The 15400-nt window shown below is 38.5% G+C and overlaps 1 protein-coding gene across 1 annotated transcript in view; it reads left to right on the forward strand.

The window, feature by feature from the left end:
• Positions 1 to 15400, forward strand: part of FAT3 (FAT atypical cadherin 3) — a 401226-nt gene that overhangs the window by 266265 nt on the left and 119561 nt on the right. The window contains exon 4 of the mRNA XM_063394467.1: positions 745 to 806. Coding sequence (XP_063250537.1) covers positions 745 to 806 — 62 coding nt within the window. The remainder of the gene's footprint in view (positions 1 to 744; positions 807 to 15400) is intronic.

Below are 15400 nucleotides of genomic sequence, written 5' to 3' on the forward strand. Positions count from 1 at the left end.
AAAAACGTAAGCTATGTTCCCAAAAGGTGTTCATCACTTTTCTTGGGGTAAATTTGCAAATGTTTCCTTTTCTTTCCTTGGTATGAATCTCACAAGAGTTTAATCATTTGTGGAAGTACATTGCTTTAAAAAAAAAAAAGATATGTTGATCAGCCTCATATGAAAAGGTACTTTGTTTTAAAGACTCAATTTAAGCATGGAACAAATTGATGAAATTGTAGTACAAAACCTTTAATGCATTGGAATTACTACATTTGGAAATCATTATGTATACAAGTAGTTATTACAGAAATAACCTTCTTTGTCAAATATTCTTGGCATGGAAGTAATCAGCATCCTATCCCATTAATTGTTTGAGAACTCTGAAATCTTTAATGAGGTTTTTTACAGAAGAATTTCAGTCAAATGCAAATGATTCATTGAAACTCTTAATCATAAGACAAATAGTGATTCTTTAGTGAGTTTTTTCATTCACTGTGATAAATGTAGCATGTTAACTGTAGACATACCGTTAACTAACTGTTTCTCAGTGACTTTTCTCACATTTTTCTTTGAAGATTCATTGCTGGTCACAAAGTGATAATGGTTGGGCTGAGAAATAAAATGTCAAGAGATTTGTGTCTGATACAGCTTCAAGTAGATTTTTTTCCCTTTGATTGTTTTAAAAATTAAATTGTATTCAGGTTGATAAAGATACATATTTTTCAATGGCTATTGACGATAAATGTCATCCTTTTTTCACAGGTCTGATTACCACAACATCAAGAAAATTGGATCGGGAACAGCAAGCAGAACATTTTTTAGAGGTAAGTTTAAGTGGAAAATATATGTTAAGAGGTTAGCTGGTTTTTGTAGTTTAAAATCACTTCTTCCTGTTCCGGGAGAGTGGTATTCTCCTTTCTCTTCATTTATAACAGACTCACACAAAGCTGGGAATTGCCTGATTATGCAGAAGAAATAAAACATTTTGCAATTCTCAAGCAGGGGAAAAAAAATTGAACAAAAATTGAACACTTGTTTTCCACCTCTAATCTACTTTAGTTGAGTCTTTTATTGTAGCTCATAAATCCTGTTTGTAGAAATGCAGAATATCCAGAGCAAAATATTTTTTTAAAAATACATGGAATGACCCCCAACCCTGCCAAGATTTTTAATCTCTCAGGTTAAACTGGTTTAAATTTTGCATCTTGGATCTATTGTGCAAACTGATAATTTGGATGAGAGCAAACTTTGAACTTTTCACATTCACTGCATTATCAGAATCAATGATTTTTATTTTTTTAATTTTTTTGCTTATTGGGACTGTTAACAACAATTTTCAAGTTGAAAAATTGCCTTCTAAAAAAGTGTATCTAAACCATTCCCTTGGCCCTTGTGATGAATGTTTCTCTTTATAGGGAGTTGGATATGGAGTGATATACTTGTAAACTACTGGTTTTGCCACATGTGTTTTCTTTCACGTTGCTGTACACCATGCTGTGGATTTCTTTTCCTTTGGGTAAAAGTTCCTTGACTGTGTTCTTTTGTCTGTTTGTGAAGTAAGAAATTCTTGATTCTTGTTGGTACAAGTAAAAAGAACCATATTGTCCCACATAATCAATCATCCCTACTATGTATTTTAGGAAATGCTCTTCAAATCTGTACAAGCTAAAGAACATCTGGACAACAGTTCCCAAAGCAGTCACTTTCTGACAGCAAAATGTAGTAAAATGTATATTAACATATTCGTTAGTTTTTTTATTTGCTAGAAATCCCAAATTATTTTGGTTGGTGCAGAACATAGTAGAGAAGGGTTGATTATTACTATACGAGTTTGGGTTGAAGCTTTTTCTTGGTAATTCACTGTGTAGATTCTTACACATTCCATGTCATAAATAAATGGAAGGAAATACAAGGATTTTTCCCTATTTCAAGATTTAAGTTGTAAAGTTAGTAATCATGCATTCCAGTTTCTTCAAGTTTATACTATCAGAGAAGATCACAGATGGAATGAAAGGGGCATTAATTTTGAAATGTGTCTATTGATGAGAATCCTGGATCTGTACGTGTCCTTTGCTCTGCAGAGCAGGGCCAGGTAATCCTGATGGGCACAACAAGTTAGCACAAAATGAAACACAGGAAGTTCCATCTGGATATGAGGAAAAAGCTTCTTTTCTGTGATGGTGACAGAGTACTAGAACAGGTTGCACAGAGAGGTTGTGGAGTGTCTCTCTCTGAAGATACTCAAAACCTGCCTGGATGTGATCCTACACAGCCAACTGTAGATGAACCTGCTTTAGCAGGGGTTGGACTAGATGAGCTCCACAGGTCCCTTCCAACATGAGCCATTCTGTGATTCCGTAATTCTGAGAAATCTGTGATTTATGTGTTTGTCTCAGAGCTCTCAGTGAAACATGCCAAATACACATTTTCCAAAGGATTCCCATACAGATGGGGGAGTGCTACTGTTAATAGCAAAAAGAAAAAAATAGTTACTTATAGGAATTTAGCTTTAGTCATCAATATAAGTTAATCTGTTCTTTCCCCTGAATTGCATCTTGCTTGAAAAAATAACAAACTGCAAGACTTTGGGGACTGAAGATGCAGTAGAGGGAAATTTGTGTCTCACACAGCTCCAAGGCTTGTGAATGGGGAGTGGAGGGGTGGCTACAGAGAAGAGAAACAGGAGATACAGGAGCAGGGTGTCCTGCAGAAGTGTAGAACAGTGACTGGGGAAGGGGACTGGGCTCTGGTGGAGACACATCCCCGGTGGTCAGACTGCCCCTTTGAGCTGCTGCTGGATCCCTGCCCATGGCTGCCTCCTGGGAGGCGCGTTCCTGCTGCGCATCCGCACATAGGCTGGGATCCAGAGCCAGGCTGGTCAAGCTGTGCTTGTTCCTGTGGCAAACTGAGAAACATTTTCTGAAATGCCTGTCTGTCTCTGTGTAATTAGCCCCCTGGGGAGGCCTTAATTGCGGAGACAGCCATGGTTTCCCAGTTGTACAGTGTTTCCCTTCCGGCTTCATTTCATATCCTTCTTCCAGGAGTCTGTCTGGTGTAAAGGAGCACAAACTTGGCTCCCTTTGAAAAGCTCTGATTAGTACTTGACCTAACAACCCTTGCTCCCCTTTGCCCAGTGTCTGTGTGAGCCACTGACAGATCTTTCCGAGATACAACTTTGTAATGTTTTTAATAAGCCTGTCTTTGGCAGAGACCCTGTACCCTGTGAGTACCTGCCAGTATTTACATAGAAAATTTCATTATTACCAGAATTTCCACCTCTTTCACCAAAGCAGTGAGGAAAAGGAACTGATATAAGACAGCAGATGTTAGTCACTGTAGTTGTGTGTAGTGCCAGTGCTTTTCTCCAGACCACTGTTCGTGATGGCTTAGAGTTATTCTTCTGGAGCTGTCTGTCCCTGTCTATACCAGAGGAAACATGAATTATCAGCAAGGACTGGATGTGTGTTTTTAAGGCTTCCATGCTTAGGAAAGATGAATGTAAGTGACTTTCCTCGTAAGTTGCATGAGAATTCTGTTGCAAAGTATGTACTGAGGCCCAGGTAAGATGTGCACTTGTTCTTCATTCCTCCTTTGATTGTCTTCTTTAGATCTATGGACCTGTGTTCACATTGGTATTTTTAATGGTACCTCAGGCTGCTGTCACAGGACTTGCACTTACCAAAGAGTATGTTCCAAAGGGGGTACAGAAACATGTCTAGACCCTGACAAAAAGATGCATGAAGAAGTCAGAAATGGACTCCCTTTGTAATCATTGAGATTTTCTGTTTGCTTTGGTGATATTTTTGGGGTATTGTTTTTGGAAGGAGAGGGTAAAAAAATAATTGCTTCTCTCAGTTTTTCACTGATTGTGGCATTATCAATACTTTTGTTTTTTAAGCTCCCAAGTTGAGGGCTTAATTTTCTTCTGACACATTTATAATGCCTTGCTAAGCTGCAACTTGTATTCAGTGCTTGTTATCAGGTAGAATTTTCCTGCTAAGGTTTAAATTGGATGTCACTGGATTTTATACAGGATGGTCTCTTGCTTTAGTGGATTCTTATTAATGGAATGGTTCTGCCTGAAATGGGAGGAAAATGACCACTTGATTACATTACTTTCTCACATGAAGCAAGACAAAAGCATTTGTTCTATTTCACAGACTTTCTCCAATATTTTGAAGTTAGAATGAAGTATTTAAATAACAATTTGAGAGAGGAAAGGCAATCCTGAGAGGTACCTGCTTGCTTTGCAAGTGAATGAGAATAGTGATGTATTTCCAAGTGAGGTGCAAGTTTCAAGTGATTTGGCTTTATCCTCTTTCAGTAATTGAATACATCATTCTCTTCTTTCCTTCTTTTATGTCCTCCTTCTTCAAGACGTGTTGTCTTCTAATAATTTCTGTGTTAACACTTCACATTCTCTTCATGTATTATGCTAATTTTCTAAAAAGAAGAAGCTAGAAGTGGAAAATGTTAGCAGAGTTTGAACTATGGAAAAAAAACCCCTCACAAAAATGGTCTGTCAATTTTTTTCTACCCACAGTTTTTGTAGATATCTTCTAAGGCTGGTTGACAGTTTTGCAGACTCTAGTAATTTTGCTATGTGATTTTATTCAAACAGCTGCAGGAGTGGTGGAGGTCCCATAATAAGCATAAAAATTAAACCATTTCATGCAGGATCTGCGCCCTTGTGTGGTGTCAGCTGATTCTGAGATGTCCAGAACATGAATAGTTCCTGGTCTGCTTTCCAGTGTACTCGGGCAACTTGATGGGGGATTGCTGAACCCAGGCTACAGGTCATTGACCTGCACATTCAGCACAGAGTGTCGATTCCAGCACGTTTTCTCGCCCTGAGCAGTTTCTAAACACTGTTGCAGAGGCTTTGTTACTTATGCTTCCAACACAGAAAGCCTCTGCAAAACACACCCACCGCTGAGCAGTTCAGCTTGTTGGGAATTGCTGTGTCAAGACCTGTGTTTAGCAAAAAAATGAGCCGGAAGAGTTACAGGCTTCAGTGTGCAATTCTAGCAACAGTCTTTGAGACTTTGTGATTGAAGGGATGAATTGTCTGCAGCAAGAGATGACCTCTCCATCCTCTTGATAATGGTATGTAATAAGTTGGAGCTTTTAAAGTGCTGAGGCTGTTTAGTCTCTCCCTGATGAGCACATGTGGTGTGGGCTCTTCAGACATTTAGCCAGTTTTGAAAATTGTATCCATGGTATCTGTTCGTCCAAAACAATAAAATAGCTATTTAAATTTACCACTGTAGATTCATTCAAAAACTATCTTTCAACATTTGTCATGGTGAAAAACCTGTCTGTTCAAAGTGTCTCTAAAGAATAAAAGTAGCTCCTAACTAGCATGGTCAGAACTTTAAATCTCTTCAGAAGTGACAAAGCAACTGAAGGCAATAGGTTTAAAAATAGTGTTACAGCAGCCTTAGCCTTTCAAGGTCCAAGTCATGTACCCTAATTGAAGAGGGGGAGAAGTGAAAGCAGAGTATTGGCTTAGTGCAGCTAATTTTTTGCCCACTTAGTGCTATCAGAATGGTAACAGTGCCTCTCAAGTGCCCTGCTTTTGTCACAAATCAGTGTACACAAGCTTCATCAATCTTCCTGCTGCGAAGCTCGAGCGCAGCTCTGAGAAGGATGACAGTAACAGTGCTAGGGGTTGTAATGAAGACAAATTGCTAAATCTGGTGTGTGTGTCAAAATACATGGGCTGAAAGAAACACATTGGTTTCTATTTACTTTAGGTACACTAAGGGTACAATAAACTGTGTTACATGGCATGTATTTATATGCAGTAATTAGAGGGAAACATGATAATCTGCTGTAATTGGAGCCTTCTAAAAAGAAATCAGATTTCCAGTCATTTAATAGGGAGTTGTAAATGTGAGGGGAATGTTGATAGAGGGATTATAATTTTATTCCACTTAGAATTTGGTCCAGAATATCACTGTGGAAGTTGCTGCTGGAAAGTTTATGGTCACAGTTTGCAGGGAAGAGGGACTTTAAAAACTCGCACGGTGGCATTTAAAAATATCATTACCTCTCAGATCTTCCCACAAACACCACACTGGTGGCTCAGCATTGGACTAGCCTGTGTTCTCCACCATCCTTCTCTTTTCCTCCAGCATCACCCACACAAGAATTTAACTAATGTTTGTTTTTGCTGTTCATCCTGCTCAGTTGGGCTGTAGCCTTTGCTAGTGGCGATGCCTGAAGTCAGTGGTCCTTTGTGAGAAACTGCAACATTTTCTGAAGGATATAGACAGCTGTGTGGCAATATGCTCATGTATATTTTTACAGGAGAAGTACAAAAGCTGGAGTTCATTGGGTTTATGTAGCTGAATAGTCCTCTACAGCACATTGATTGCTTAAATCCTGGATTACAAGTCTGTGTAAGCATTTGTTTCATGGTTCTTTAGCATTGCCCACATTTGGCAGAGAAAGCTGCATTTTTTCTCAGTGACATGCTGGTGATGGTGTAAAAAAGAGGCAGTGTGTCTGATTGAACATTTTGTCTGAGGTTTAAATGGCTCCAAAGGCACATGCCTTTCCCTTTTTAACACTGAAGCCTATTAGAAAATGCAAGGGAAGTTTAAAAAATAGGTAAACAGCCTTTTCTCACCAGCTTGAGTTTGAAAACTATTACTAGTTGTCCTTGCTGGAAATAAGAGAACTATTTTACTTATTTCTAAGACACCTGAAAGTATTTCCAATTGAACAGTTGGTTTATAGAGGCAGCTTTCTAAAAAGAGTGAAAGATGTATCAGTGTCTTCTTCAAATGTTGACACACTGAACTTTAACATCAACTTCAAAGTTAAGGGGAAAAAAGAAAAGGAAAAAAGAAAAGAAATGGAAAAAGAAGAGAAAGAGGATGGGGAGGAAAGACAGGGAAGAAAATGGTTCTAAAGAAAATCAAAAACATGTTCATCTCATATTACCTCTCCATGGGGTTGGTTATCAGCAGAGGGGAAATCCTCCTGGCCAGTGTGGTGGTAGATCTGGCAGAGACACGAGGTCTGGGCTTAGGAGGCACAAACTGAGCTCACTCACCCCATGATGCAGATTTCCATCCTGCACCCTGCGTTATTCTGCTGCTGTTTTCAGAAATAGCCAACAACTTTCCAAGGGCAGGAGGTGACTGGAGGTTAAAACTATCCTTCAGAGGTGGATTTACATATGACATTGCACACTACATCTCATGTATTTGGGCAGAAAGTCTTACACAGCAAAATATGGGAAAAGTCCTGGTTTGATTCATCTGTCTGCAGTGACAAGTGGTCTCAGCTAGACTGTTGTCTCTAATTTACATGACCTGGTAAGAGGAAGACTTATCAAGTGCATCCCTGAAAATATTACTAGTTCCACTGTTAAGTGAGTGGTCTCTGTGCAAGAGATATGAACAGAAAATCTAAACAGCAAGATAATTAAGGCATCCTGTTTTTACAGATTACTCTGTTTTATTATTCCAAATTTCAATAGCTCCCAAATGTCCCATTATTTTAGATAATGTCTTGAAAAGTAACACAAGTAACAGAGCCTAAGCATTGGTAAAACTAAATTTAATAACACTTTTCTTCATGCACATGGAACCTTAATTCTGTTTTCTTATTAAATAGGAAAAATTAGCTCCTTCTAAATTTATAATAATGGAGGAAATTAAGCTTGGATTGAAAAAAAAAAAGAATTGTGTGTTTAAAGTTCTTAGTATTCCATGTTGGATTCAAGTAGCCATTAGAAAATATGCCCACAATTCTGATGACACAATATATATACCAGAGGGAAAGGGCAAGAATGGGTCCGTGTATATCAAACAGTAGCAGTGACCTTCAGCTCATTTCAGTTATTCAATGAAATACCAATAGCCTTGAGAGACTGGGTGTGCAAAGAATGTCTGTGACATTTCCATAAAATTTGTAGACTTTTAAGTCAGCCCTGAGGATTCTTTGGTCAGTTTTTTGCTTTATGCTAACGGCTGATTTCAATCCTTATTTTTTTAGATAATCATAATCTCACTCTTTTAACTTTCTCATTATTAGTTTGATTATCTTAAAGTTGTTTTGCACATGCTAACACCAGGATGATGTCAAGGAAAAGTACACTACCAACAGTTGTATCAGTGTATCACTTATATCAGAGTACCTGATTCTGGCTTCTCTTGGAGAGTGTTTAAGCCATCCAGCTAATCTGATACTGTATGGACATTCTTACATGGTGGGATTTTACTACAGCATTAAAAATCTCACACTTATTTGGTTAATCTATTTTATTGATTCGGGATACCAATACTAATGAAGAAAAGCAGTCTTCTTTTATATTTTTAATGAACTTCCTAAGTAAAAGATCTTCATAACTCAATATGCTAAACTGTGGGGTTTTGTTCTGAATGCTTGACAATTACAGGTATGAGCCAGATAGCTTAGACCTTCTATAGGTGTTATGTAAGTTTGTGTTAATTTATTTGGTATTAAAACAAGAAAACACAGCTCATATATTATTTATTCCCTCCTCAGCTCAGGGACAAGATTTGATTTTCCCAGTTCATTAACATATGGTGAGAGATACACCATCTACGGTGGAATACTGCTCCAAATGTATTTTTTACCGAATCATGTTTCATTGGACAATGAGTCTGCAAGAAATGGGCAGGGAACAATTGGTATTATGATCCAGGATAAAAAGCTGATTACCTATTTAGATGAAAACCTGGCCCAATATCAAGATATAGATGGTTTTGCAGGTGCTCATTCAGTTTCATGTTTTGAAGAGCATGGCAAGTTCAGAGTCATTCAGGGCTGAGGCTTTGGTTCACACACTACTGTCTGCCATGGTGGTTGTATCTCCTTAGAAAAATCTCATTTCTGATTGCCTAGAGTTTTGCTTTAGTCAAGGAGTGATTTGCATATATCTGACATTTGCCAAGGGAGGGAGGTTGTTTTACAAATTTCATGAATCACTGACCTGAACTGTTGGGTCACTAAATGAAGAAATGAGTATCTGCAAAGCATGGCTCTGTTGGCTTTTTCATGCTGGGCATCAAATGCCTCTTTTAGGATTTCCCTGTAGACCCACAGCATTCTTGCAGCAGGTCTTGGCTCTAAGCACCTCAGCATGAAAGCATGGAAGGAGATATTCAGTGTATAGGCTTTGTGTACTATCTTATCAGGCATTTTCCAAATCTTTTAAAGGCGTAACAGAAAAGATGCAGTTGTACCAGGAAGGAAATTCAGCCTGCAGTCAGCCACCCTGCAAGGTTCTGAGCATCTCCTGGGAGCCTAGGGGTGTATCAGCATTTACTTGACCCTCTGGACCTAATTAAAATCTCACTGGACTCAGCATCATGGAGTAGTGCAAGAAAGTTACCTTATGATTAACTAGCACTATATTAAGACGTGTGATGTCACTGTGGAGAGGGGAAAGTATATGCTGGGGACTAGTTCAATTCCTTTGCTTATCCTGAGTGGTGTGCTTAGTCTGGCTTCAGTAGCAATGATTTTCTTAAACTTATCCCTAATAATCCAGGGATAAAAGAATTAGACATTGGTGCCCATGGCTGCATTTCCCCAGGTGTGTTGGAAATGGGTGAGGGAATAAATGAGAGAAAAGCAATTTAAAATATATTCAATACCTCTCTTTTCGCTTTGCAGAACTATGAGATAGCAGAGCATTACATCAATGCAAATGGGTGGAAAAGTATTATTAAAACATCGAGTTTTATTGCATGCTTCAAAAATTAGGTCTGCACCCATGTGTTAAATGCTGTTGAAACAGAGAGGGATGTATTAGTGGTCTTCCTTCCTGTTTTATAAATAATTCCTCATGCTAAGCTTGTGCAGGCGAATTCTGTCATTAATCTATATCAAGCTTTTCAGTCAGGATTTAGAAGTTTGGTCTAATGTTGCTTTCTCACTGAGGGATTAGCTCGTAGATTAGCTCAGGGCTAACAGGTTTTTTCTTCATTGTATGTTTCTTAAGATCTATAGCTCCTTTTTTATGGGCTGAAGCCCACCTACCAGGCCCAAATTGGTCGGATATGCTCTTTCAGGCTTCGTGCTTGGTGAAACAAAGAGTCATTGTGCAGGGTGCTTTGCTAAATCTTCACATTTTTATGTGACTGTCCCAATGTTTTAATCTTCTGCAGAAACCACAGGAAATCTTTCACATGATGTGAATCTATTTTTGACATACAGAGCTTTTGTGTTATGTGAAACATGTCTGCTTTTGTGCTATATCATGTTTTTTATAGCATATGTAATACCCATCAGCTGCCAGACTGTTAATTTATGTCTGTAATGTTTGAGCACACAAACATGCATGCACACACATTTTGCAGAGCTCTTATTTTCCTGCCTTGACAGCTAAGACCAAGCTGAGAGTTGAATTTAGGGTAGGGGAGCATCTTCTTCCTCAGTTAGGAATGCATTGCATCTGTACGAAAATCCTTTCTGGGCATAGAAAATCCTAGTATGCCTTTTAATTAATCCATCATCTAGAAAAATGCCCTTAAACAAGATTTGCATCCATTTGTTCTTTCTCCCAGGGTGATCTGTTCTCAGCTGTTCCAAATTCTGGCTTGTTATTGATGAAAAAAGTTGATTCTTGGATTTTCTCACAGCAACTTCACTTGCCACCACTATTACTCTGCACCAAATCCAACCACCCTCCAATACCTGTGTAAGGATCCCAGCACTAACTCTTCAATTTGGTTGAGTGGCCTTTGGGTTGGTTTGATACATGTGTGTTATGTCAGTGCTGTGTCCTCTTTTTTGTTTGTTCTGTTGGTTTTTTCTTTGTTTGTTGGTTTGGGTTTTTGGGGTTTTGTTTATTTGTTTGGGTTTTTTTTGTTTTGTTTTCGGGTTTTTTGTTATGTGTCTTTGCCTTCTTAGTGCTTTTCTTATTCAGGGGTTTATAATTTCTGGTACTGGTGATACATTAAAAACTCAGCATTCCACAAAACTTCCCCCACCAGTCCGTGCACTTGATGAGAACTTCTTGCAGTACACAATCAATACACAACATTTTCTTTGAGCCTCATCACATCTCACAGGCTTCTCACTGTAGCCTGTAATGTCCTTCAATACAATGTATTTTCCGTCTTTTTCTGATCTTTCAGATCTTTCCCACATCACCATGGCATATAATCTTTAAACATTCATATTGATCAAGAAAGATGCACTGAACAGGATAGGAAAATGTCAAGCAATATCATGGTAGTTCGAAAAAAAATTGCTGTGTGGGTTTTTTCTTTTTTTGTTTTAAAAATAATTTGTTATGGCAAAAGTGCATCATTGTGTGAAATGTGCTGAAATAAGATTGGAGTTCTCAGCATAATTTGTAACATGACACAAATTAAGGTATTTACTAGATACCTAGAGATAATAAAACCTCTAATCAGGTTGAGAATCAGTTTACTAAGCATAATTGACACTTTTTTTCTCCCTAAACATATTATCGCAGAACATAAGAATCCTAATATTTTTCTTATCTGACTTCAGCTTGATAATAATCAGAGACCAAACAGTTATTTTGCTTTTTATGAAGATATGATTTAAACAGAAAAGTACAAAGGCCCTGAAGCATCAAGTGCAAAGAAATTGGCCTTCAAAAGCAGTAATTTTCTTTTCACAGCCTAACAAATTTCAGTTGTCAAGAAACAGATTAATCTCATCATTCTCAAATGTAATATTGCTGTTTCCTAATCTCTCATGATACAGAGACATTGAAAATGTTATCATAGCAATCCTAAAGTACATTTTATAGTTTGGCAAAAAATAATACTTTCTTTGGCAGGGAATATTCTAAATATTCAAAAGCAAGGATTAACATGAGCACTTGAGAGCAAAAATGTCAGAATCAAAATAATGTGTTGCTTTTTCTCACATTCCCGGAGAAAGTAAAAAATACAAATATTTCTAATAGCAGTCTGTTGATTCATGGCTTTGACTTTTCTGAGACCCAGCATGTTATCTTTAATCCAGATACCAGTAAATAACTAAATATTTCCTTCCTCAACCTCAAATATATCTGGTTTTCCCACTGAATCTTGTTTTCTTCCACTATCCTTCCAGATAGTTATTAGTTGTATAAACTAAAACAAGTGTTCTTAACATTCAGATTGTTATTTTAAAGACTTCATTGGAAACAAAAAAAACCCAGGGAGAATATAAACACGTTTTTTTACATTGCCCCACTTTTTTAAAACCCCAAAACTAGACCGCTGTTAAAAAACACTTAGAAAATTTCTGCAAAATCATAAATTTTAGACCATGCATTTTAGCTAAGCAGAGATAATGCTTTATTATCTGATACATCAAAGTATGCCAAAATGGCATGATTTCTGTTGACTGAGAGGGACAGAAGGCAGTGAGGGATGTCTGTTAGCTTGGTCTCAATAGACCATAATTTGTAACAGAAGGAATCAAAATATTAACTGACACGTGAGGTTAATTTGCATTTACTCCTTATCCTCCTCACCAAAACCCTGTTGTTCAAGTGGACCTGCACAAACTCTCTCTGCGTAGCTTTGGACATATGTTTGTGGGATTGAATGGAATACTAAAGCCTGTTCAGTCTTTTCCACTGGCATTTACTAAGTGTATGTACAGTTAGGGATCTTTCACTATTCTTGTTGCAACACACTAAATACTGTCTGACTGCAGTATTCTCCACAGCACCTCAGCCAGGGAATGACATTTAAAAAGTAAAATAATACTTTCTTTGAATGCCTTCTCTTCAGGCATTCAATCCTCATAATATCCGACTCAGTGTGAAAGTATCAATTGAAAGCTGCGGCTTTTTTAATAAAAAGCAGTCTGAAGTGTACAGAAGATGTGTTATTTCTGCAGCCCTGGGAGGGTGCCTGATGATGGATCACAGTGGTGACGGGATGCCCAACTTCCAGCAAGCTGCTCGGGTCCCAAAAGAAATCCTTGCTGCTGCAGCACAGTGCTCAGCATGAGGCAGTCATTTATCCTGCTTCCTGACAAAGCACATTACCCAGCTCAGAGCTGTGGGCTGTTTTTCAGCTCATTCAGTTCTTGCAGAGCTAATTTGGTCCCTTCCCTCTCCTCCAAGCTATAGCTGAGAGCTACCTCATGACTTCCTAACTTGAGACACTCCCCTGGTTTCTCTAGAGTGCAATATGCTCCACTAGCCCTTGAATGCCTAGAAGGTAGTAGCTGAATAAATTACATATTTGTGCTCTATTTTCCAGAGGTTGTTGAGAACACATTCACCAGACTTATGTACCAGAACAGGAGCTGTAGTTGAGCTTCACTTGATTGACAAACTGCCTCACTAAGCCTGTGAATCAGTTCTACATGTTTTGTCATATTAGTAATCTGTGGATTAGAATCTGCTCCTAATACTCCATTTCTAAAACTGTATGCACATTTGGAGAAAAAGTTTGTTTATATTCTGTATGGAATTTCTCGAAGGGAGCAGTGGCAGCATCTCTAGGTAGTGTCAACCAGGGCTCCACATCATGAGCGAAGATCTGCAGCAGTGACCCAGCATTGACTGTGGAGATTAGTGCATGGGGCTACCACATCTGATTTGTCTGTGCCAAGGGACCATGCTTCCTGTAGAGGTCCTGACAGGATGTGCTTGTGGTGTCCAAGACCTCCCATAAATCAGGAGCTTTATCACAGCTATTTCCAACAGAGTACCCAGCCCCTTTAACAACACCTCCTGAGAGAGTCTCAAAAGCAAAGCAGTTCCTTAAAACTTTACTCATTCTGTCTTTTCTGCTACAAACCAACAAAGCAACTCATTAGAGGGACGCTTTCTGCTTCCTCCTTCCGCTTCCTTCACCTAGTGAGGGCTAATTGGAGGCCCATAAAATGAATCCAGGGAAATTCACTGGCTTCTCCCATATATCAGTCCTGCCCTACCAAACTGGGCATATTGTCTCATGCAGTGTTGTTTTATTGTCCCCCAGACCACATTACCTGGGAGGCAATCCCACAAAGGTTAAGAGCATTACTTGGTTGTCTCTCCATCTGACATTCCTGCTCGTCACTCTAAATCCAGTCATTTCAGCAGTCGCTTTAGACGCCTCTACTGCCGTTAATTGGGTGCTGCTTCCTGTGGCTTCAAACCCAGTTCTATAAATTGTAACTACTAGTAGCTGATTGTCCCTGCTCTTAACTTTCATTTCACAACTGGGAAAAGTATGTGTGGGTTGATACACCTGTCTTTTCAGCCCCACTCTTTGGCATTTGTAGTGCAATTATCGGTCACCTTGGCCATTCGTTCAGTCCAGCTGTCCTCCCGTTGATAGGCTATGTGTCAACACCTACCCCATACACTGCCCTAATGGGAAAATAAACAGTAAATTATGAGCCTGTATAAATCAAATAGAGAGTGACTTTGACTCCAAAAACCGTGGAAGTGAAACTGAGGTGTTTTATGCAGTTGCTAGTATCCCAGGCTGGAATTGCTGCTCTGTATTTTTAGTGTCACAGCTTACTGGAGTCAAGGGAGATATCTGTCTATTGAGGGCCATGGTGCCCATGCAGTAAGGACATGAACCTTAAGGGCTATGCATGTTAAGATTTTTGTATTACATTCTTGAATCGATGGTTGTCATCAATGGAAAGCAGTAAATTTATATTAATCATTCTTGATTAAATATTTCCTTTCTGAAGCTAAAAATCATGTTTCCTAAGCTCTACTCACATTTTACATTTTATTGACCCTTTGCGCAGCAGTGAATGCCATCCTGTGGCTACAAAACCCAAATGCATGTTAAAGTCTAATTCTGCAGAAGAATCAAAATGCTAAGAATTTTTTTAAAGTTGTGATCTTTTAAAATTCCTCCTGCACTACAGGAGTAGAATACCATCATATTATTATTCCAACACATAAAGATTCCTTTCCAGGACTCCAGGCACTATGCAATTAATTAATTCTAATAGTATTAATTGATTAATTAATATTAATAACCTGAACATTTTAATGCATTCCAAGTGTTACTCTGGGAAATTAAGGTTTTGGGACAGTATTTTTTCTTTTCAACACATTTGGGATATTAAAGCTTGAGGACAGCTTTTCCTGTTGTATCGTTACCCCAAAATGACTTTTTTCCCATACACACACCTACTTATTGATGTTGGCAGTATGGTCTTGACACATTCTGAAAATTATTCATATACATCGCTGTTTGCAGGATCACTGGCTATGTGTACAACAGATTGAACCCCCAGGAAAAAGAACACGTGCTGAAGAAAATAATTGCATATGAAATGGCTGTTTCTTTAAAGCAAACAGAAAATCCTACATTTGCCCTGGGTGCTAAATAAGATTGTGCCCAGTCAGTTATCAGGCATGCACTGGTGGTGCTGCATGGGTGCACACCTTCCCTACCCTTTAGCTGAAGGATCACTGCTCACTCATGCAGCTGAAGCC

The sequence above is a fragment of the Prinia subflava genome, chromosome 3 (genome assembly GCF_021018805.1).
Source record: "Prinia subflava isolate CZ2003 ecotype Zambia chromosome 3, Cam_Psub_1.2, whole genome shotgun sequence".
Classification (NCBI taxonomy): Eukaryota; Metazoa; Chordata; class Aves; order Passeriformes; family Cisticolidae; genus Prinia; species Prinia subflava.